The following is a 22727-nucleotide window of genomic DNA, read 5'->3' on the forward strand; positions in this document are numbered from 1 at the left end:
CACAATACATACACCTCATAGAGAGAGAGAGAGAGAGGCGGGGTGCGGAGAGAAATGATGTGTGTGGGGTGCGCGTCTGTCTTTTTCCCGGATGGAATATGAAATATCAGCAACAGTGTGAGATTTTTTTCCCTCGAAATCCTGAACAACAACAAACAACTTTCCTTTCTTCCAACTCTTCACTGATTTTCTTGAAACGATTGATTGATGGTTACGTCTTCCGTTATGTAAATAAACAATAGTCCTTAATGCAAACGGTGTAACTGAAAACAATGTGAGTAATTCTGCGGTTAATTTATAATAATCCTGCTTTTATTTATTTATTTATCGCGCTTATTAATGGTATGATCTGTTTAAACACGCTCCCACTGCTTCAAACCGTGAAATGTCGGCAATGGCCCCACGTTATTAGTACAACGGCTACTTTCCTTTTTTGTTTTCTTGCCAGCCGGATAAGGGCTGTCGCTTCTACGCATGTATCACGCGCTTCAGGTGCAAGTGGTTGTGACAATTTACTCAACCTCTTCTGTTTTATACTTTGTTTTTGGGTTCAAGCCAATTTGATTTTAACCCCATGTGAAATAAATAAATAAATATTTGTTGTGAAAAAAAAAGTAAATTATTTTTTATATTTTAAAAAATAAAATAAATTATCTCCTGCCGATAGTTTAATTAGAAAGTAATTTTTTTTCAAAAAATATATAGAATAATTTATTATTTTATTTTTTATATTAATTTTTTTTCTTATTTCTCATATCACATAAGAATAAATTATAATCTTTTCCTTTTATTTTTGTATATATTTTGAATTTAAATAAAAATTTTAATTAAAATTAAATTTAAATTAATTATATAACATACAATTTAAAATAATAAATAAATAATATTTATCATATAATCAATTTAATGTCGATCAATCAGATTGAAGTTAAATATTTTTCTGACATGAAATTTAGCGCTATATTTGTAACTATATATCCAAAATGGTAGACTACAAACTTGAAGTTAGTTTAGTGTCAATGATTAGGAGGAAATTGAAATTTTAGCGTAATGTTGGGTTTGAGAATATTTAGGTGTCCACCCCCTTTATGCGGAGAGAATACCTTTTCATGGTTTGATGTTTGAAAAGGCTACTTTACGCTATGCGAAATTTTGACTAGGAAGGGCTGTTGAAATGCCGACTGCCAACCTTGTCTACCAATTCCTACATTTGTTGACTACCAACGCACGTGTATTTCTTTATAATCTATTTATATATATATATAAGGAAGTGTTTTGATCAAAATTGTACAGTTTTGATTCAATTCTAATTTTCTAGAATTTTTAAATGTTTTTTAATTGTAAAAATTCTCTATTTGGTAAGTAGGGGTTTATAGTCTATTTTCTCCTTCTCAATCATATTTTGAATTTCTAAATAAATTGTATGGTTTAATGAATTGTAAGTATTTATGATTATCGTTTAATGAAAAGTGAAAATTTTATTTTCCAAATAATTTTTTTTCTCTAAATTTATATTCGTCATATGTTTTTAAGTTCACCGAAATAAAATATTTTGATGATATATTTCATAAGCCATCTGATTCACTTCTTTTGTTTGTGTTTTATTTTATTTTTTTCATTTGCAGGTTTGAATTCAAGAAGTTGATTTTGTTGTGATTAGTCAATTTAGAATTTGGATCGCTTTTAAACTTTTATGTAAGATATTAAACATTTTTTCTCCCTCTTTTGGTGCTGCGATTTGGTCATATTGAAAATACTTTAGTTGCACCAAAATAAAATAACGATGAGTTGCTGCTGTTGCTTTGTGCATTCGAGGATGGAGATTGTTTATTGCGATTTGAGGTGAGGAGGAGAAGAAAGACAGCTTACAATTCAGACAAATATTATATTTGACCAAAACACTGTCGGATCGCACGCATGTTTATCAATCTTGTTATTTGGCAGGAAGAAGAGGGGAAAAGGGTATTAAAATTGAAATATATATTATAAGGGAGAAGGCATAGAATTTTCTTGATAAGGAGATGAAAGTGATGAAGGGGAAAAATTGTTATCAATTAATATAACCTACATGTCTAATATTTTATTAGACATGGACAAATTTTGCCTACTTCATTGAAATTTAAGCAATTAATGCAGAGTTGAGAAGTTGAAGGAAACAGCCAACTTATGATGCAAATGCAAAATGGAGGTGGAAATGATATAGTGTGTGTGTGTGGGGGGGGGGGGGGCCCTTTGGTTGCATCATCACTGAGCAACGACCATGGCTACGGCTGATTGGACTTGTCGTGGCATCTATTAATGATTTTCGATATACACGAAGATGTTTCTTGTTGCTCCCCGATTAAAATAAATTTGATAATAACTTTATTTTTTTCAATTCTGAAATAAAACTGAAGTGTAATCCAAATTACTTAATTTTAATAACCACGAAATCCTACCAAAAATCCTGACGCTTTTCTTGACAAATATATGTGTATAGGTTGTGGTTGTTAAACAATAATTGAGCTTTGTGCTGTATGTTGTTTAAGATGCAATTATGGAAAAGCTATTTGGGGCCGGCACTCTGAAACTAGTGCTGAAAATCACATCCCAACCTGCTTATGTGTGAGGCTTACGAGTAGTTCAAAGACAAAATTGATTTGGTTTGATGTGAAGGCAGTCGGCATTATTACTAATAATACAGGGAAAGATCCATGCGCAGCTCAGTGTTGTGTTCATCCTTTTTTTGTTGTCCGAAACCCCCAAGGGCCACAGGTTGGCTACAAAATAAGATGTGTTTGCTCTAAACCACACAAAGTAGGGCTCACTTGTTGATAAGGTTGGTATGATGTTAAGAGTCGAGAACTATATAGGCCGTTCTCACAAAACACGTGTTTACAAGAAGCGCTCGTGGTCCAATCAGTTTGGCTTTGGCACGACCCAAGTCAGCAGCGTGCACGACGTATAACGTAGGTTAGACATCTAGCAGCACGGTGATTTTGTTGCTAGAGTTTGCCTTAAAGTTAACAAGACATGTTCCACATTCGTAAAAAATAAAATAGCAAGGTTATTCTTCAAGCATGTAAATAAATAGTAGTATTTATTTTGCAGTAACAGTAAGGGGACTTGGTTTATTGACTTGGGTGGAAATTATGAGTTTCAGAAATTGCATTCTGCACCTAAATCCAGTACAAGAATTTCAACAACTGAGAGTGATCACATTGCAGGCTGCACTAACACTATATCATTCCAATAGGCTGCCAGTTGCAGTTATTCTACACATTGATTTATCTCCATACTATAAGAAAAATGCTAGTGTGTCTCTCTGTTATCCATTCATGAGTGGACTCATCCAGAATCCATCGTTATTCGATTTCTTTCCACGTAACGGGACCGGAAGATATTTTGAGAAGGCGACCAAAGATATTTCCATTCTTGTGCTAAAATCTTTAAGGCTTTGCTTAACCCCCTCATAATCGATAACAAATACTCAAACCTTCAACTAATTGCCACAAGCCAGAGATAAGAGCCAGCAGGAACACTAAGCATGGAATCCTCCACATTTGTCCGAGCTTCTCAATTCTCCTTGTTCCCGGCCAAACACCATAGCGCAAACAGGGCTACTCTTCTCTTCAAGCCCTGGAAACCAACAACATCTCATTCCACGACACTCCAATGCCACAAGATGTATGTGCCCGGTCAGTACAAACCTTCATGGATTTGTGCCGTTGCATAATTTGCTCTCTTTCTTACAATAGTGTTTCTATTTGAACTCCTATTTTAACTTTTATGTCATCACCACTAGCATGTCATTGGAGTGTGCATGAATTTGCAGGATTTGGAGAAGCCTCTCCAGAAGCCAAAGCAGCAAAACACCTGCACGACTTTTTCACCTACGTTGCCGTTAGAATTGTCAGTGCGCAGCTTCAGGTCTCTCTTTCTCTCCTTGTTGTCCAATCCATAAGTTGATGCAAACAGCTAATAGACAATTGTTAGACAGATAAACAAGATTGGATTTCCCTATATAAAGTCTAGAAACTGAAGAAGTTTGTACACATTAGACTTCTATTACATGCATATGTAGTCCTGTTTGGATGAGGTTCACTGACAGTAACTACACAGAACAGAGCTACAACCAAGAGGCGTATGCAGATATGATGCAGTTCTTGGAAAGACACTCGCTGAACGATGGGGATAAGTTTTGTGCTGACTTGATGAGGGAATCCTCCAGGCACAAAAGTTTAGGTACATACGAATGTAATTGCTGTGTATGAATTGTAATGTTCATGATGCTATTAGCTTCTTACAACATGTATTCAACTATTACATGTTAAGTACAAACTGACATCCCATGCTCATGTTTCTATTTTGCTTCTTAATCACAGCTCTGCGCATACTAGAGGTCAGTGTTTTCTCAACTAGACTTTTTAATTCTGGGATTACTAGACTTTTTAATTCTGGGATTATCTTTTGCAAATATTAATGCTTTAATTTTGCCTGAATGAAATGAAATATTGCATCCTGATGAAGGTCCGATCCGCATATTGCAAGAGCGATTTTGAATGGGACAACTTGAAACGATTGTCATTGAAGGTCGACAGACAGACGCCTAGCTTATATATTTTTCTTTCAAATTCTTTAATGTGCTCCTTTTAACGTTGCCTGGTTCCAAACTGTGTGTTGTATGTTAGCAGATGGTGGATGACCGTAATACAAGACTGATGAGGGATTACGTGTCGGAAACAAGTTCCGTGAAGAGCGAAAGTGAGAAGTAATCTCCCCTCAGCCTCAAACCAGACATAAGCAAATTACTGCTCTGAAATGTTGTCTTATGTTATGTAGTATATGTGTGTGTCTGTGTACTATATAGAAACTGGAAATCAGAGCAGCGTCTAGTTCAAAATCAAAAGGTAGCTATTTCTATTCACAATGGCCGGATATCCTACGCAAACTGGCCCATAATTATGTTTACTTCATTCTTGTGTGGGTTGTGGAGACTAAATATGATAATCTATTGATTTGTATCCCACCCGGTGAGGTTGGAATTAGAGTTAGATGAAGCCCACCATTTCATGATCATTTTTCGGCCCAACCTTTTGATCTCTTTTTTCTTGATGTTTGGTGTTTTTTGTCCGTGCCTCACAGGCTTCCTTCTTCACCAGAACTAGTCAGACAAACAATTCACGTATGTAAATAATTTTTTCATATATCATACCGATACTTATCTAAAATTTTAATCTATCATCATCTAATCACATCAAACTAAAGAAGCCCAATACGATAAAGAGGAAGGACACTTTATAATACATAGGGCAGCCCAAAAGTCCAAGGCCCATATGGAGCTTCTCCCTCTCCCTGTCCAGTGCATTCATTAGGCCTGCAGGATCCAGAGGTTAAACATTGATATGATCCAAGGGATGGAGTCGACAGTCGTTAGATGTTTCTTATTCAGCTTCTGGACAAACTGTGTGTGTGTGTGTGTGTGTGTGCGCGAAAATAAATAAAAAAAAGCAGTAATTTAGGTGTACCATTGATGGTGAACGCACCGCTGTCTCACGTGTGAACAACAACAACTAATGTGTACTCCGTCCATTAATTCATGGGTTGCTTTGCTTCAGTGGTTAAGAATTCTTTGATCAATTAATATAGAGCGAATGTTTCCTTTGTAATAATAAATCAGTTGGTGTTTCAATCTTTTACCTGTCAACTTCTTTCCTTTGCCCCAGAACTCTTTGGAAATCTCATTCTTCCCCTTCCAACTCCTAATCGAGATATAGACAAGTGGAGGGGGTTAACTGAGAATTTTTAGGAGTTCATTCCGCAAACTCGAGGAATCAAGGAATCAATTTCGCCGAATTTAAACCCCTGTGAATCTGAAGATGGCCTAAACAAACGTTCACGTGTTCCATGGCCTCACATCTCATATGCTTCTCCCTCCGGCAGATCCCTCTCGTTTGTGGGGCTCCCGTGGACCTTCCTTAAATTTCTTTCAACTGAAAATCCCAGCATTATACCGACAATAACATGTCCCTTTCCGGTCCTTCTGACGTCTTCACGCTTGGTCGTGGTAACACATCCAGCGAAAATGATGACGACTATCAGGGAAAGGATCTGGGTTCTCGGGTTTCAGGCCGAAACTCAATCAGCTCGAACCGAATGAGCTCTTCTTCGCCCAGGGGTTCCTGCACGTCCTCAACGTTCTCCCAGTTATCGATTCTTTCCCTCTCGCCGGTGGTGTCGAACGGCTATTTAAGCGGCGCGGTGTTTGAACCCAAGAAAACGAGAAAATCCAAAAGAAAGCCGTGGTCTAGGAAAAGGATGGTCGTTGGATTGGCGGTGTTGCTGGGGTTTTTGTTCTTGATGAATTCGTGGATGCTTTCTCGGATCCAAGAAGCGGGTGGCGCTCGTGGGTATATCAAGGTGAAGTTCTTGAAAGCGAATTCGTCCACTTTATTCATCCGGGTAAGCTGTGGTTTTGGCCATCTTCTTTCTGTGTAATTATCTTGTATTCTTATGGTTTACTTAATTAGTTTCTAAGGTGGTTTTGAGATGCATTGGTATAAAATAGATTTGAGAAGGGATACTTCTTCGCTGACCAAACGGAGAAGTTTCCTGAGAGAGATAAAGCAATGAGAATTGCCAGAGAAATAATATATTTCGATCGCCTAGGAAGAGTTGGATCCTAATGATTTCAATTTTCACTTGGTTGGAGGCAATTTTTGATAGTTGGGAGGCGACTGGAACTGCAATTGAATATAAATAACATTAGTAGGAATCTGTAAGAAACTATTATGCTTGTTATTGATTTGAAGAGGTTGTTATATTGTTAATTGTTGGACTCCTGTAGACGATAAACAATCAGAATGTTGGCAATTTCAAGGGGTAAAGGAAGCTCATGCTAACTTTTTGTTTACCATGTTGTAAGATCTGTTGCGGTCTTGCGGACTAGTCACCATAAGCATTCTTGATGTGGATGCAGGAAGAACTACAAAAACTTGGTAGATGGAAAAAACCGCAGAAAACTATATATGCTAGGCTTTTGGCTAAGGCTGCTCATGCAATGGCTGAGGTATGCTCACATTTTTAAAATGCAACTATTTTTAACTCTGTTCTCCTGAATAATATGAATTGAGATTATATTGCTATTTGCCTTCATATACTGGTGCTTTTACGATTCAGGGAGAGAGCAAGCCCGAGCCTAAGGACTTGTGGGTGGAACCTTATATTCGTGCCTCTTCCTGGACCCCTTGTGCTAATGCACGCGACTGGGAACCTAGTGGTCTGTGTTTGTGTGTCTATTAATATTTGGATGTGCTAAAATGTTGCTTGAACATTATCATATGATGTTGTATTAGCATGTAAAGACTAATTTTTTGTTTTCAATTTCAGAGGGTAAAAATGGTTACATAATGGTCACAGCTAATGGTGGAATAAATCAGCAACGAGTTGCTGTAAGTAATATCTATGTTTAAATTCCTGGTGAAGCAATTTCCAAGTATTAATAATTTCTTAGTTATAGATTTGCATTTGATAATTTTGTGTTGATAGTTACAAAAATTTCATGTGGTTGCCAACAGGTCTGCAATGCTGTTGCTGTAGCTAGATTACTAAATGCGACTCTTGTTCTTCCCAAATTTATGTACAGTAGTGTTTGGAGAGATGCTAGGTAAAATACTTTTTACTTCGCTTAATAATCAGCTACCGTAAATGCTATCTAGCACTGTTTTTTGCCAGATTTATTTAACCTCTGCACATTAATGTGAAGAAATCCTCTCTTTCATTCAAATAACTATTGCCCATATACACAGTTTTTCTAATGTGTTGGAAATTGATGGCCAACTTCTGTAATTTCTTAGTCAGTTCGGCGATATTTATCAAGAGGACCATTTCATCAACTACTTGAAGCCTGATATCCCAATTGTTAAGGAACTTCCAAAGGAATTACAGTCGCTAGATTTGGAGGCAATTGGTAGCGTGGTGAGATTTATACCTATCTGCACTAGATGATTAAATCCAACGTAGAGTTTGGTTTGTGACATGCTCTAATTGCTGTGGTATTGCTTGTGCACTTGACTTTCAGGTTAGTGACGTAGATGTTGTGAAAGAGGCTAAGCCCAGTTTTTACTTGAAATACATTCTTCCCATTTTACATCTTAACAGAGTGGTTCATTTTGTTGGATTTGGGAACAGATTGGCATCTGATCCAATACCATATCAGCTACAGGTACCTTTAATCATTTGGTTTGTTAACTAATGGCAGTATAACTGGGCCCTAGCTTTGGATTTATCCAACTTTGCACTTTTGAATGTTCATTTTATTTATGTGTGTCTCTCCACTTTGCCTCCTAATTAAAGAATTTCATCTAGAGACTTCGATGCAGATGCAATTTTCATGCCCTAAGATTTGTCCCCAAAATACAAGAAGCTGGTGCTTTGCTTATTCAGAGGATGCGCCAAAATGATACCGGCTTGGGACATTTGGATAATTATCTTGTTGGCCCATTTGCGCAGTCACAAAAAAAGGGGCAAAGAGTTCGTGCAACTAAAACGTCTAGATACCTAGCCTTGCATCTGAGGTTTGAAATTGACATGGTGGCTCATTCTCTGTGCGAATTTGGTGGAGGTGAAGAGGAAATGCGCGAACTGGAGGCTTATCGGAAAGTCCATTTCCCTGCATTGGTGGAACTAAAGAAGACAAAAAAGTATGTATGTGCAGTATTTTTTGGAGTTTCATCTGATAGCTGAAATTTTCATCTACTGAGAGACTGAGAGTTGTTCTATATTTCTTGGTTTGAGTATTTCTCTTTAGGCAATAAAGGATCTGATAGTATGAGGAAAAATCTTATGGGGCATGCTAAGTCGCTGACTTACTGTCAGTTTTTCCATCATGTGAATCTATTGACTTGTGGAAAGTGCATTCGCCGTTGAAGTTTCTTAGTTTCTTTGTTCTCTGATGTTTAACTAGATTCAATATTTTCTTTGACTAAGATAATTGGATTTTTCGCCAACCGTAAAATACTAGGCTCTAGTTTTGATGTCAAATATCAATGGCAAAGGTCCAACATATTTAGCAAGTGTACTCCATCTGGTTTTGATCCGACTGCATAAATACTTACAGTATCAGGTAATGTTATGCTATCACTAGGGTTTTTAAGTAAATCAATTTTGTGCAGGTTTCCCTCCCCAGCTGTATTAAGATCAGAAGGACTATGTCCATTGACGCCAGAGGAAACGGTTCTTATGCTTGCTGCCCTTGGTTTTAACCGGAGAACCCATATATACCTAGCCGGTGCACATATTTATGGAGGGAACTCAAGATTGGCATCATTGACCACCTTGTTTCCTAATCTGGTAACCAAGGAAAGCTTGCTTTCTTCAACTGAAATTGAGCCATTTGCAAATTTCTCATCTCAGGTGAGTTATGCTCCTGCTGTTTTTCTTCTATTTTTTTGTGTGAGATGAATACTGTGTTTGGTAATAACGTCCATGGATATGTATTTTGTTATGTCTGTTTTGTTGTTTTACCTTTTGCACGTGGTGCCTGCTGTTTGATTGCAATAATCTATTCTTCACGATTGATAAGCTAATTTAAGAGTAAACAGTATGCTCAATCATCTTATCAGCTGAAATTTTGGCAGTTGGCAGCACTGGACTTCATAGTATGCACAGCCGCTGATGCGTTTGCCATGACAGATTCAGGAAGTCAATTTTCTTCTTTAATAGCTGGTTACCGAATCTATTATGGTGGAGGAAAAATGCCTACAATACGGCCAAACAAACGCCGGCTTGCTGACATTTTTTTGAAAAACAACACAATAGAGTGGAAGGTCTTCGAGACAAGGGTGAGGAAGGCAGTGAGACAAAACAAACGAGTATTTTCACGGCCTGTTGGAAGAAGTGTATATAGATATCCCCGATGCCGGGATTGTATGTGCTCTAGTGATTAAGTTTTGCTGTTGTATCAACACTTTGATCTATGGCCACAACATTTTTTCATTTGTACATTGGATATTCTCCATCTGGATTTCATTGAATCCATTTATATAGACATTCATTCATTTAGTTTCTTGCTGTCCCTCTCAGTTTCATTGAGTTACCCTCAACACGTATATATGATCTGCATAGATCAAGTTTGAATATGAATGATAAAAATATAATTCATTATCCCACTTAAACAGATATGGGCAAAACTGACAAGGGCATCCTAACAATGTGATTCAAACTCCCTGTCAGAACAATTTCACCGAAGCTAAAGTCATCAAGGGCCTGGGTTACATGAAGTCTTATTTCCAAGCTTTGGCTTTCTTGAGGAGCAATAGTGAACCAGGGTGGATCCACAGTCACGGTTACTCCCTCGGGTGGGAGTACAGCACACAGGTAGGTTTCTGGTTTGCTTGCAACATTCTTCACAACTCTTTTTGTCATTCTCATTCCAGAAAGTGCAGTTATTGTCAGCGAAGGCTGGTTCAGGTCAGAGGGGTTGCTGAACAAGGCAGCACAAGATCCTCCAGTGGCAGTTCTGATTCTCTCTGGATCAGTATTAGGAAGAGAGCACAAGAAACTGAGGTAATCTTCATATCCTGCTCCAAGATCAATTATTAGTGTAAATGTCAGAACAAAAATTACCAGTGTTCTATAGCTTTTAATTACCAGCAGAAAAGACGAGCCCCGGGTCTAAGGCACGAATAGGATCCACAAGGCCCGCCCCAAAACCAAATGGAGCGGCTTGGTACAATGTGTAGGCAGCGAACCCTTCAGCCATTATGGGTTCGCCCCGGTTATCATACTTGCTTGCTGTGGTTGACATGGCTGAAGCCATCATGGATGGACTCCATGACGGATTAATTTGCTTGATTAGGGCAGCTATGCCTGCAATGTGAGGGGTTGCCATGCTGGTTCCAGATATTAGTGCAAAACTGTGACCTTCAAACCCAATCAAATTTGGATCATCAGTGGGCAGTACTCATAAAGAATAATGGAAAAAAAAGGCAAAGATTTTGAATGTGAAGAACCAGATAGAATGGGGTTGTCAGCACTCATGGGACTCCAAGCAGCCCAGATTTGGTGCCCTGGAGCTAAGATATCAGGCTTAAGTACATCAGCAGGGTTCTTGTTTTGGTCAACATAATCAGGGCCCCTCGAAGAGAATCTGCTGACAATAGGCGCTCGCTCCGTGTAAGTGGCAATTCTGCCCTCTCCTATTGCTGCCCTCCCACTATATCTTATGACCAGCCCTTCCTCATCTCTATATGTTTGCTCTTCATAATATTGAGATATGATCTAAATCAAAGATCAACAAAAATCCCTTTCAGACAATTTTGAGAAGCTCCAACTTTCATAATTCCTGTAGTTTGGTTCTTGTATTATGATGCTACATGTATACCTGTGCATCTCTTACTCTTGGGACCATTATGCCAGGAACGGAGAAAGGAATGGGTTCAGCTATGAAGTCTCCGTAACTGGGGTTTGCAACTAGCACGAATCCCATGAATCCAAGAACCTTAGCCGTTTCTATAACAGCTGTTAGGTTCGATGTTCCATTGTAGAAGCCAGCCGAGAAGGTACAGATAACCACACTGCCCTGCACCGCAGTAGGATCCAGTGCCTCTGGGTATTGGCACTCTTCTAAGTACTGTGGAGTCCTAGGAAATGTTCCATTTACCTTAATCGCATCTTTAGCAAGCACCAACTTGTACTGAAGCAATCCCTTCCCAAAACTGGGATCTGTAAAGAACATCATAGGATACAATATGATATATTTGTGTAACTAGTACATGGCACAGAAAATTATGGTACCTGACAGTCCAATGCCACCAATATGTTGACCGTTGCCAAGGACAAGAGTGCCCGGATAAGTTCTGTCTGTGCCACAGGCGGCAACACCAACAGTCCACGGGCTGTATGAAACTACTGTGTAAGGACCAGGGCCCTGATTGCCAACTGCCTGAGCCACAAAAACTCCAGCCTTATGTGCAGACAACATGAATATTTCAAAGGCGCTTAAGAATGTAACTGTGTCTTCTGGCGGTGCATCGGGTCCTATGGAGAGTGTTAAGATATCCACTCCATCTAACACAGCCTGCAACAAAATTAAGCCCATCCCATGTTTTAATATTCTTCACAAGATTTGTATAGAGTATATCCGTAGCTGATTATTTTATATTATGGTGCAAGCTAAATATATTGCTGCGGAAAAGAGATTCTCACTTGATCAATTGCTGCCAATACATCTGCTAAAGATCCCACGGTAGGATAAATGGCTTTATACACGGCAATCCTGTTGAGTAATCACAGAAAAAAGAATGTGAAGGACTATTGATTATATGCAGAACCCCTTAAAGATGGTTTCTCTCTACATGTATATAATTTCAACATAAAGGTTATCGCCATGCCTGCAAGCACAGTCAGTAAACAAACTTATCATATTGTTCATTTATCTATATCCTTTACTTCTTCTCCAATCTGTAAATTATCAGGAATATTTGACCTTGCACGTGGTGCCATCCCACTGGCCCGACCGTAGAAGAAGCCATTCACAACCACTGGAACTCCGGAATTCCCAGCAGCAGTTGACGCCACATGACTGCAATACAGGAGCAGTATTTTTAACAGCATTTTCCGTAAGCACAGTCCTTGTTTTACATAGCACACACACGCATGCATATATATACGCAACTTCAGAAAGCAAACAGAAGAAGATTAAAACAAGTGAAGGCAACCAATTGTCTAAATATACCTGCCATGTCCAACTGCATCATAGGGTGATTGAATGTCAACATAAGGATTAAGGGTGGCAGCAGCTCGTGCCCCGGAAGCAAAAAACCTCGCCGAAATAATCTTACCGTTGCAAGAAGTCTCAGGAAACAGAGGGCCACTCTCACAAGCTCCAGAAAAGTGAGAAGTATTTGAAGTCAATGGATTCACGGGATCATAAGCAAAGCTTGGGTGCACAGGGTTTATGCCTGAATCCACAAAACCAATCACAATCCCTTCTCCTGCATTTCTATCCCCTCCTTGTTGACTCCAAACTGCTGGTAAACCTAAGAACTCTGGAGTGTAACTCGTCATCAATTTGGCTCCCCTGTCTTTCTCCACCAGCTTCACTCCTGGGGCGCCTTTCAATTTCTCAACCTTTAAATTCCGATTTTTATGGAAAAAGGATGAGTTCTTTTTCATCATCATGATCAAGCTACAAGTCATGTCAGGAATACAAAATAACCTGAGAATGGGTGGTATGCAGGGCAAATCCATTAACAATGTGTTTAAAGCTGTAAAGCTTGTCATAGCTGCCGGCATCCAGAGTGCTTTGCAGAAATTGATCATGAGAGTCCACCAAGTGCTTTGCATGAGCCATGGAAGCTTCACTAAGAACAAAAATGATATTCATCTTAATAATTGGAATTTGAAGTCAGTCTTCTAACTTTTTTTCTTCCTCTAAATAATTCAACCGATTCTCGATTACCTGTTGTAGAGAGGTCTTCTTCCATCTTTATCAGGCGCTGCTCCTTGATAGAATGCAACTGGCTCACCTTCCAGTAAAACCAAATATATGTCTCTCTCTTCCGCAGTGCATGTAATGAAATTGAAGGTAAAGAGCAGTATAAGTATTCTGTGATGATTCCTCTGCGAATTGTTAATCTCTTCTTTCATGGCTTAATTAGCATGAAGGTGAGAAGAGATACAGGTCTCTGGGCCTTGCTTTGGCTATTATGGAAATTTGGTGCCAAGAAAATGTTGAGATTGGCCAGCCATGCAAAACAATTTAAATTGTTATAAACCACATAATTAACGTGAGTAAAGTGGTTTGCTGAGCTTTTTGTTAGAGAAAAAACAAATCTCTGTGAAGTGACGGTTGCTTTTTGAATCTTGTATTCGTTCAAATTCATTACATGGGTGTGCCTGTTCACACCGAACAACCTTGCAGTCTTGTACGAGAAACTCGCCACCTCTCCTTTTTCCCTTGTTTACTGCATCGTCCACGTATATCTGATAAAAAAATCTTCGCTGGATGATTCTCCTTTTCCCTTGTTTACCGCTTTTTCTTACGTATTTCTGATAAAATATCCTTGCGGGATGATTACAGCGCCGAATTAAGGAGTCCAATTATCGGCAGAACTTAAATATCGAGAATTGAATTTAATTCGGAGATGCAGCACAAAACCAATTAATTGCAAAACTTCAACCTTTGCAAATCCAAATTCAGAGACCATTTTTGGCCTTTTGTGGGCTTAAATATGCATTCGGGAATGTGCGTTTCTGCAAGAACTTAGTGACATAAGTTGGAGTGAGATTGTCTTGTACTCCATAAGATTGGCAATTCAACTGCTTAGAGATATAACTTGTAGTTTTCCAAACAAATCAAGTCTGTCGGCCTTCAGTTCAATTAGGCATATTTTTTCATGGATAACTTGAATTTACTGATTCATCTCTTTACCAACCACGCTTACTCTATAGCTAATACACCTGAATGCAGTTCAGTAACGGTTATTAAAAGACGCTCGTTTATGCAGAGAACCAGTTATCTGCACTGTACAACAATAGAAAGATCATCACATTACATGCAAGAATGCAGCCTAGCCTCCCCAATGGATGGATTACCTCTTCCAGCGTCTGGGCTCTACCTGCAGGACAACAAAAACGTACTCAAGAATATTCTTTTGTGTTGGGCCAAGTGTTGGTTCCACACTCCAGAGGCTGTACATATCATACTTCCCCCCCCCCCCCCCCCACTAAAGCCAAGTTTTCAGTTAACATTGTTGAACTGAAAATCAGCCCAAAGAACAAGCACATTCCACAAAGACAACCCATCACAATCAACTTACAAGTTGCGCTCAAGTTCCTTTACCTTACAATTTGTGAGTGGGTTCTTAATACATTTCTTCACATCCTCACTGCACGTGTGTTCAAAGCAAGCGATCCAATTGTTCAGCCTATTGTATTATCATGTCTACACAAAGCAGGAGATACCTGTAAACAGCTCAGAGGCAGGATGCTTTTCTTCCCTTGCCGTTTGATTTACACCCTCATGGCTGCAATGAAGCACATTGGCTCCAAACCACCTTTCAATATAAGCAACTATGTTTTCCTAAAATGTTCCCATATTGTGACATGTGGACATGAGACCTAATTATGGATCTATCACTTAAATGAGATCCAACAAGCTCATAACCATTAAGATATTGTATAATTAATCATTAACAAATAGCATCATAGGAATAAGGACTGCTTTAGCAAGATGATCAAGCAGCAAGCATGTACAATTATGCCAATAAATTGATTTTAAGGAATAAACAAGAAGATAAACAATATATATATATTTATGTATGCATATCAATCTTCACATTCCTCACATTGTATCATCAGGTCATCTTGTTGCAGTACCTTTCAAAATGACCACCAGAACAGCATTAAGTATCTCCTCAAAATCCAGAAATACAGCTTACACTATCATGGAAACAGATCAAGAAAAAGTATCATAATGCATGCAGCACTCACACTGCAACACGTACGATTTGGAATGAAAGCCCCAGAGGCAGTATTGTAATCGACAAAAGTAATCCGCAGGCCTAATTTTCTCCAACTTATTATAATTCTTCAAAGTATGAACAGTACATTTGCCCTCAATGGTGTCACCACTCTGAATGTAATAGTGATCCGACAAGAATAACTCCATTGCTCCCTGGAACTGTTTCCGCCCTCCTACACATTCCTCCAGCCTGTAGTACCACCTTACCCGACGCTCACCTTGTTACAGTTATCAATCTCAATCTTCTCCACACACACCACATAAGGTGCCGAATTGTTTCTGAGGGTTGCATCAACACGCATTCCCCAGCTTCAGATCCACACAGAAAGAAATAAGGTTCTACGTTCAATGACTCAGCTCAAAATCTATATTCAGAGTATTCATGAAACAATGAATGTAAAGGACAAGTAACGTTGCAGCATAACAGGATGCTCAACTTCAAGAATCTTAACACAAAGTAGTAGAAAACAAAACCAAAAGTGAGAACTTGCATAAATAGTAAAATAACAACGAAGACTCTTTTGGAAGCGCCAACTAGAATCTTAATCTTCTACACCGCTACCGGCTTTTCTGTGTGAGTTTAACGTTCATGGATAAACAGAGCAGGGTAATAATGAACTGACAGCCTTCCTGTTGCTTTCTTTACTTTATTTTAGCAGTAAATATCCCAAGTCCGAAACTTAACATTACTAAACTAGAAAACTACCTATGGTACACAGACATGCATGCAGACAACGAATTTTGAACCGCATCCCAATCAAAACAAAAAATGTCATATAAATTTCCATTCTGTATCTTCAAAATTACCAAACGAACTTTACCACAAACAAAACGGCACCATAAATAGTGCATCTATCTTATGCACATAAGAACTCACGTCCCTTTTACCAGGTCGTGTTTTTGCCATGGATAATCAAACAACCTTAGTTATCACTATCCTCCCAGTGTGGTCGGAAAACCTGTAATAGATCTTTTTCCTTTCTCTATATAATTAATATCCAATACTATTTATTTATTACCATATCAAATATATATTACTATTTATTTATTAAATCAATAAAATAAACATACATTTTTAAAATAAAAGTCACTTGGGCCCTGACAATAATAACAAATGAAAAGGCCTTTTGGTTACAACCACAGCCAGCATCCTATTTCAATAGAGCTTGGGCGTAAGCAATCAGGCCCAATTCTGCTATATTAGTGGGCTCAACACATGTTACTGGGCTACGTGTACTACTCTGGTCCTAATATAATTATATTTTCTTTAGAAATAATTACAACACCATCCTTATTATAATTACACATAAATCTTTTAGAATTTAAAATAATCATATTTAATACCTCCAATGATTATTTGTGTGTGACACATTTATTTTTTATTAGTCTAAATTTAGCGAATTAATTGATTCAACAATGGGAATATTTGGCTGCGGAAACTTCCGAATTGCAGTAGTGTGTTCTGAATCAACTTTGTCGATTCAACGAATCCAATCATAGCATGTCGATATGTGTTGAATTGACGTCAGGAAAAGTGCACCGGAAGTAGAAGATAATTAGTCCAGGTTAAATATATATATATTATTGCTAGTAGGTAAAAAGCAGTCAGGTCCAGGTATTAATTAATAACATTACAATCTCTAAAATATATACTAATAAATAGCAGTTTATTACTAATATGCTTGGAGTACTAAATTTGATACTTCAAAGAAGGGCTGGCGCTGTGGAGATATCCATAGGGAAAGGGTTGCCTAGAACATGGTCCATGTAGTAGTTCGGATGCCCCGCGTCCATCACCACAAACTGCATGTCTTCCGACGGCTTCCAGTGCCGCTTCCTTTGGTTTATGAACCAGTTGTTTATCTGCTTCTGATCCAGACCCGTCGCTTCAGCCAGCGCCAGCTTCTGCGCTTCCTGTTAAGTAGTGTTAACCAAATAAATTACAAGGGAACTGAATTTGAATCAAAAAGATGTTGTGGCGGCCCAAAGAGTACCGATGGATAAGGCCATTTGTAGTGTCTGGTCCACCAGTCGAGTAATTGTTGCCTGGCTTCTTTAGGCAGCTTTCCTTTCTTTCTTTTCTTCATAAATTCCTGCTTGAGGCTGCCCAAATATCCACTGTATTTGCGCAAGAGCTGACCCTTCAGTTCCTGGTCTTCGGCTTGTGGGTCTATGAAGCTGTTGTTCACATCCACCTCTTCTTCAGATGATGCGTTTCTCTCCATTGCTTCCGCACAAGCTGCAAGAGAATGAGCAGAACAACAACACAGGCAATGAGAAATTAACAAGGATCGAATGTAAAAGTTGATGTCATCGGTCATTACCAGCAGTCAGCTGTTTACTTCTGCCTCTCATATCAAAGGCAACAATTGTGAATAGAAACACTATAAATGGCTGCTCTGAACATCATACTTGAGAAATTAATTCATATGTTAGATGTTCATAGCACGAGATTTAATGTTTCCTAACCGCTAACTATGCTTTTTACTGTAGATGTTTTCAGTTTTCTTTAATTCTATTTTAAGTACAAATTTCTTGCCAGCTAATTTCCTCATTACACTCAAAACATAAATCTCAAAGCACAAGATTAATAACAGGAAGATATTCTGATCCTAGAAAAGATTTTAGATTGAGACACACCTAAGGAGGGACACAATCTTGCTGATATACAGGCAGTAAATCAGTCTTCCGAGATTTCCACACCAAGACAAAAATTTCAAGTTACAAAATACTGATCGATCTCTGTACATCAGATAAGTTCGTCTAGAAACCATGCACTTTAAGCCTAATGGAGGCTTCTTTATAGCCTCTAGATATATTAGTCTTCCTCACATGGTTGACCTACTTATGCTTATGCCCCACCTGGAAGCTGGCATCAAATATGCGGAAACCATGTAATTATCAACTACGTACATTCAGGTATCTTAATGCAGTCAATTACCTGAAGGTTGCGAATGCAAAAGTAAACATTGTAATTGTGTGAAGCATGCATGAGTATAGGAAAACCAACTTCCATTTTTAACCGATGATGTGAAATTGCACACAGGAAATACCACAGAAATAATAAACATGTATATAACGATCATGTCTTTCGGCAAGCTTGAATTAAGCTACAACCGTTCAAGATTAGCTACTTGTACGCCATCAAGTGATCAAAACTATGAGCATGATTAGCAAGTAACTTCTTCATTGTAAGAAGCTTGTTGACTTATATGGCTGTAAAGACTAAAATTCAGGGCTTACATAATGTGTACCACTTAAGCAATATTATGAAGTAATAATTAATTAATTAGAAATAATAATGAAACTAAATTCATTCACTACTTGAAACAATCAGCTTCATTTCGACTTGCTTGGATTTTGCACGATTAGGTTACCAAAATGCTATCAAACCCTCGACCACACCTCATAATGTGAAATCATCAAGGTGCTCATCTCGAATCAGCATACCATTGATGGTTGTCGCTCTCTTATCAACTTTGAGGGCGGACTTGGGAAATTTATAATTTTGATTAAGTCCATTCATGACTCAAAAGTTCAGCATGCGTCGACTAAGCAACTATATGATTTACAATGTCGACAATAAACCCTTTCAAACTTCTTGTTGGACTTATCATCATAGGAAGAAAGGCATCATCAAATAAAAAAGAAAAGCAAAAAGAAAGGTAATTATTAAATCAGATTTTTTGACCCATTTTGGACAAGTTTAGCTACTCCGATCCTCCATCTCTAACTACATTGTAGCATCAAACTTCATAAATGGGTGGTCAATTTACTGCCTATAATCATATCACGTCAGTGAAAATGGTAGTGAAAAATAACACAATCAGGGTGACAAAATTAGACATAGTATTGTCAATCAAATCTTGTAGCATAACATTTTCAAGATCAAGAACTGAAAGGGCTTCATTCCTGAAAGAGACTAATGAGAGTGAATAAAAAGAAAAGTAACAATTGGAAAACTGGAGATGAAAACACAAACAAAACTGACATAAAACCTAGCTTGGACTTTCGGAGTAGATAATGTCTTTCCTCCTCCAAATAGCTTCACGGGGTAATACCGAAACAAAGAAACAACAAAAGGGATCCCAAAGAAACAACATAGGAAAACTAAAAATAAGCAGAATATAAATATGGAAAGAAGAGAGAAACTATTAAACAATGGAAGACCTGCATCTAGAAACAACACTCTTTTTTATAGTATACAAATGGCGTTTTCTTGGGAACATGCACATGCAGGCTGTCATTAATATATAAGACGCTAAATCAAGCAATAATCCAGTGGAAACAATAAGATCTGAGCAGAATAAAGGACTTACTGTTCAAGTATAGGATGTTAGAGAAACAGAAGAGAGAGAAGAGGGATTTATCACCAGAATCCGAGGGGGAAAGAGTGAGAGCTTTAAACTGGCACTCAATTCTTGAAAGGAAAAGCATCGCTTCTTTGAAGGGTTTCGAAAGTTCTTGCTCGTACTTTGTCAGCATTTCACAGTAGGCCTCCATGAATTGGTCGAGCGCCGGATCTTCGCCGACGCAGCTTGTACCGTGGGGCCTATTCGCGGCGGCCGACGCGCACGCTTCCTCTAGTCTCGCCACCACTTCAGGCGGCGCTCCTATCTGTGTCAACATTGTCCATCATCAGTTCCTTAACCATAGCCAGCCAAACAACAGTTGTACAACTGTCCCTATCATCACTGTCTTTCATAAGGGTTTTGGTTAAAGACAATCTCTATTGACTCTATCACAGAGAACGATTCCTGGGGTACTACCATACAAGACAAAAGACGAATTGGGAGAAAAAGAAAAAAACAGAATAGAGCACAGAAGTAAATCACACGCACACCCTTTAACAAATCACTAAAAATTCAAGCATATCCGCAGAAATCCTGGATTGTCCCTCGCAGAAAAGGTTTGACTAGGGTCATGTGAGTTGGTTCAGGAAGAAATATAAGAATCAAGAAAGATTGAGGCTCAAGATCATTAGGGTTTTCGGAGTTAATTTTGAAACATTCAGGCATCAAGTTCACCTTCTGACAATTAACGTAAGCTGCCAAGAGGCGGGGGTAGTGCGGGTGACCCATGATCTTTGCCTTTACAGAGCAGCTGCCTGCATCATTACTACTCTCCATGAAATAATACCCAGTGCTCGTATTGTTGTGCTGGTCTTGCAGCATCATTGAAGAACCGGCTCCCCCACCTGTGCTGCCATGGCGATTAGTGGATGGAAGAGGAAGAAAAAGGTTATTACCACTGTCTGCATTAGGATGATGAGAAGAAACCATTGAAGGCATCATCATTATAGGACAAAACAAATTATTATTTTCACCAAAAGCCAAGAAACATGAGCTGCTACTTGAACCACCACCACTCTCCATTTTCCACTCAGCTATATTCTCTTTAATTGATTAGAGGGTGTGGGGTTTTTCTCTCTTTGCTATGTGTCCCGCTTGAGTTTTCTTCACAAAACCCTTGAAGTTGGACTATGCAGTCATATCTCGACTTATCACTTTTCTCTGTACTGTTTGTACACACGCATAAGCAATCTTTTGTATATTTTTTTTGCTGTTTGTGAATGTATCCTATGCAAGAATCTCCCGAGTTTTATGCTACTGGTTTCAGCCTTTTTACAGAAAATCCTAAATAGTTGTCGTAGTTAGTGGTGGTCTGTAGTCAGTTTGATGAAGAAAGAGGGGTTCACTTGCTCTCTGAGAAAGTAGACTGCGACTCTCTGCTCATGTGTCATGTTTATCTTTTTGCCTTTGGGAAATGGGTTGTAGTAGTAGTGCTGTTATCTTTCTCTAGCCATCACTAATTATAAGCCTTACTACGTACAACATGAGCGAGAGTGAATAGGAAAAACTTGCAGGAGAGAAGAGAGAGAGAGTGTGTGTATGTATGTATGTACATATACGTATGAATGTATAGCAGGAGTGGGGTGGGGTGTTATGGTGCAAAATTAAGCTTTACCTTCCCAATGAAAACTCTCATCCTCTTTTCTTGCACTGCCACTGAACCACTGCCATTACTGGCAAAACTTGAGAGCCAAAAAGATATTTTGGGAGTTTTTGCGGAGGGAAAGGTTAAAAACAAAAGAAACGAGTGATCAAATCGAGGTGATGTTTATTTAGTGAAACTGTGTTAATTCTGACAGATGATTAGCAGTGAGTGAGCTGAGCTGCTCCTAATTCTCTTCTCTTCTGTGTCAGTACCAAACCAATGGCTACTTAAACCATCTCTAAATTTCTTCTACAGTTCTACGTCCAATATTTTACCCTAACCTCAAATCTTCAATATATATAAGATGAATGAAATGATTCACCTAATTACCATTCTACTAAACTTCCACCTTTATCCCAAATGTCATAGTTTTATTTATTAACTTTGTAATTTTTTATGACTTCTATTATCTTTTTATTTTTTTAGTTTTTACTTCAATCAAATTAACTCTTGGTCAATTATAGTTTTTAAGCATGGAATCCATTGATCATCTATGTATTTTTACTATGATTAATAATCATAGTCAAAATTTAAAATTACGATAATTAGTTAGGATTGTGCATCAATTATTAACTCTTGTTTTTATGAGTGATGTCAACGTATGAAATACAATTAAAAAATTATAGCAAATGTTCTAAATATAGATAAAATAAATAGCAAATATCGGTTCAACATTTTATTTGATCATGTGGATGATAATATTGATTTAACTTAATATATAAACTCTAGCGATTTATTAAGTAGTAAATAATCTATTGTTTTTTCAATAATTCTTTAAATAAGTATGTGTTTGTTTTCCTAAAACATATCTTAAAATATATTTTACTACTTAAAAAACGTGTCACATTATGTTATAAACATTAATTTTATTTCGTACCTCTTATATAACATTATTTACATACTTTTATCTAACAACTAAACATATACTCAAAATTTATTTACTCTTTATTTCACCAAACTTAATTATCAATCATCATCTCATGTCTATAGAGTTGCTTTTTCTACTCGAGAGTTTGGCTTTTAAACAATGGGAACAACGCTTTTACTTACTTGTTCTGAATTTGATTAATATATAACTTATTTGTTAGACGAAAGCAAAATTCAGGAATGGTAGATATAATTTTTCAAATCACTTTGGAGTTTATGTGTAGTTACAAGAAACTTCAAGAGAAGGCTGTGTGATTATCTCTAATAATTAGTTGTCTTAATTACCACAATTGGAAAT

At 37.9% G+C, this 22727-nt stretch overlaps 4 protein-coding genes, 1 long non-coding RNA gene and 1 pseudogene across 7 annotated transcripts; 3 read left to right on the forward strand and 3 right to left on the reverse strand.

Annotated features, from left to right (window-relative positions):
• The first annotated feature begins 9 nt into the window (after nt 1-9).
• LOC148784894 (uncharacterized) lies at nt 10-1713 on the forward strand. The gene is made up of 2 exons (XR_016063156.1): nt 10-117; nt 1626-1713. It is a non-coding gene; the product is annotated as an uncharacterized LOC148784894 (long non-coding RNA).
• Nucleotides 1714-3275: 1562 nt separating this feature from the next.
• RBCX1 (Chaperonin-like RbcX protein) lies at nt 3276-5058 on the forward strand. Its single transcript, XM_011097693.3, has 6 exons — nt 3276-3677; nt 3815-3909; nt 4107-4224; nt 4365-4381; nt 4510-4572; nt 4674-5058. The coding sequence occupies exons 1-6, from the start codon at nt 3527-3529 to the stop codon at nt 4752-4754; spliced, it is 525 nt and encodes a 174-aa protein (XP_011095995.1). The 5' UTR covers nt 3276-3526; the 3' UTR covers nt 4755-5058.
• Nucleotides 5059-5198: 140 nt separating this feature from the next.
• LOC105175298 (O-fucosyltransferase 15) lies at nt 5199-10041 on the forward strand. The gene is made up of 10 exons (XM_011097696.3): nt 5199-6441; nt 6959-7048; nt 7159-7258; nt 7369-7430; nt 7557-7645; nt 7836-7956; nt 8060-8203; nt 8347-8681; nt 9153-9393; nt 9618-10041. The coding sequence occupies exons 1-10, from the start codon at nt 6004-6006 to the stop codon at nt 9924-9926; spliced, it is 1929 nt and encodes a 642-aa protein (XP_011095998.1). The 5' UTR covers nt 5199-6003; the 3' UTR covers nt 9927-10041.
• Nucleotides 10042-10118: 77 nt separating this feature from the next.
• ALE1 (PA-domain containing subtilase family protein) lies at nt 10119-13720 on the reverse strand. Its single transcript, XM_011097694.3, has 10 exons — nt 13442-13720; nt 13199-13343; nt 12716-13110; nt 12467-12562; nt 12187-12256; nt 11776-12058; nt 11363-11703; nt 10992-11259; nt 10630-10902; nt 10119-10559 (listed from the first exon to the last, which is right to left on the reverse strand). The coding sequence occupies exons 1-10, from the start codon at nt 13627-13629 to the stop codon at nt 10150-10152; spliced, it is 2469 nt and encodes an 822-aa protein (XP_011095996.1). The 5' UTR covers nt 13630-13720; the 3' UTR covers nt 10119-10149.
• Nucleotides 13721-14882: 1162 nt separating this feature from the next.
• LOC148784895 (chromatin remodeling protein EBS-like) lies at nt 14883-16412 on the reverse strand (annotated as a pseudogene).
• A 649-nt stretch (nt 16413-17061) lies between these two features.
• On the reverse strand, nt 17062-21681 carry LOC105175299 (homeobox protein knotted-1-like LET6). 3 transcript variants are annotated; one of them, XM_088876594.1, is made up of 5 exons: nt 21473-21681; nt 20533-20702; nt 19825-20122; nt 17500-17744; nt 17062-17419 (listed from the first exon to the last, which is right to left on the reverse strand). In XM_088876594.1, the coding sequence occupies exons 2-5, from the start codon at nt 20680-20682 to the stop codon at nt 17210-17212; spliced, it is 903 nt and encodes a 300-aa protein (XP_088732720.1). In that variant the 5' UTR covers nt 20683-20702; nt 21473-21681; the 3' UTR covers nt 17062-17209. The 3 variants fall into 3 exon arrangements, with proteins under 3 accessions (XP_088732720.1, XP_088732718.1, XP_088732719.1); XM_088876592.1 differs by lacking the exon at nt 21473-21681 and having other exon boundaries at nt 20533-21303; XM_088876593.1 differs by lacking the exon at nt 21473-21681 and having other exon boundaries at nt 19879-20122; nt 20533-21293.
• Between the last annotated feature and the right edge of the window lie 1046 nt (nt 21682-22727).

This window comes from Sesamum indicum, linkage group LG12 (assembly GCF_026168435.1).
Source record: "Sesamum indicum cultivar Baizhima isolate 11 linkage group LG12, ASM2616843v1, whole genome shotgun sequence".
NCBI classification, from domain to species: Eukaryota; Viridiplantae; Streptophyta; class Magnoliopsida; order Lamiales; family Pedaliaceae; genus Sesamum; species Sesamum indicum.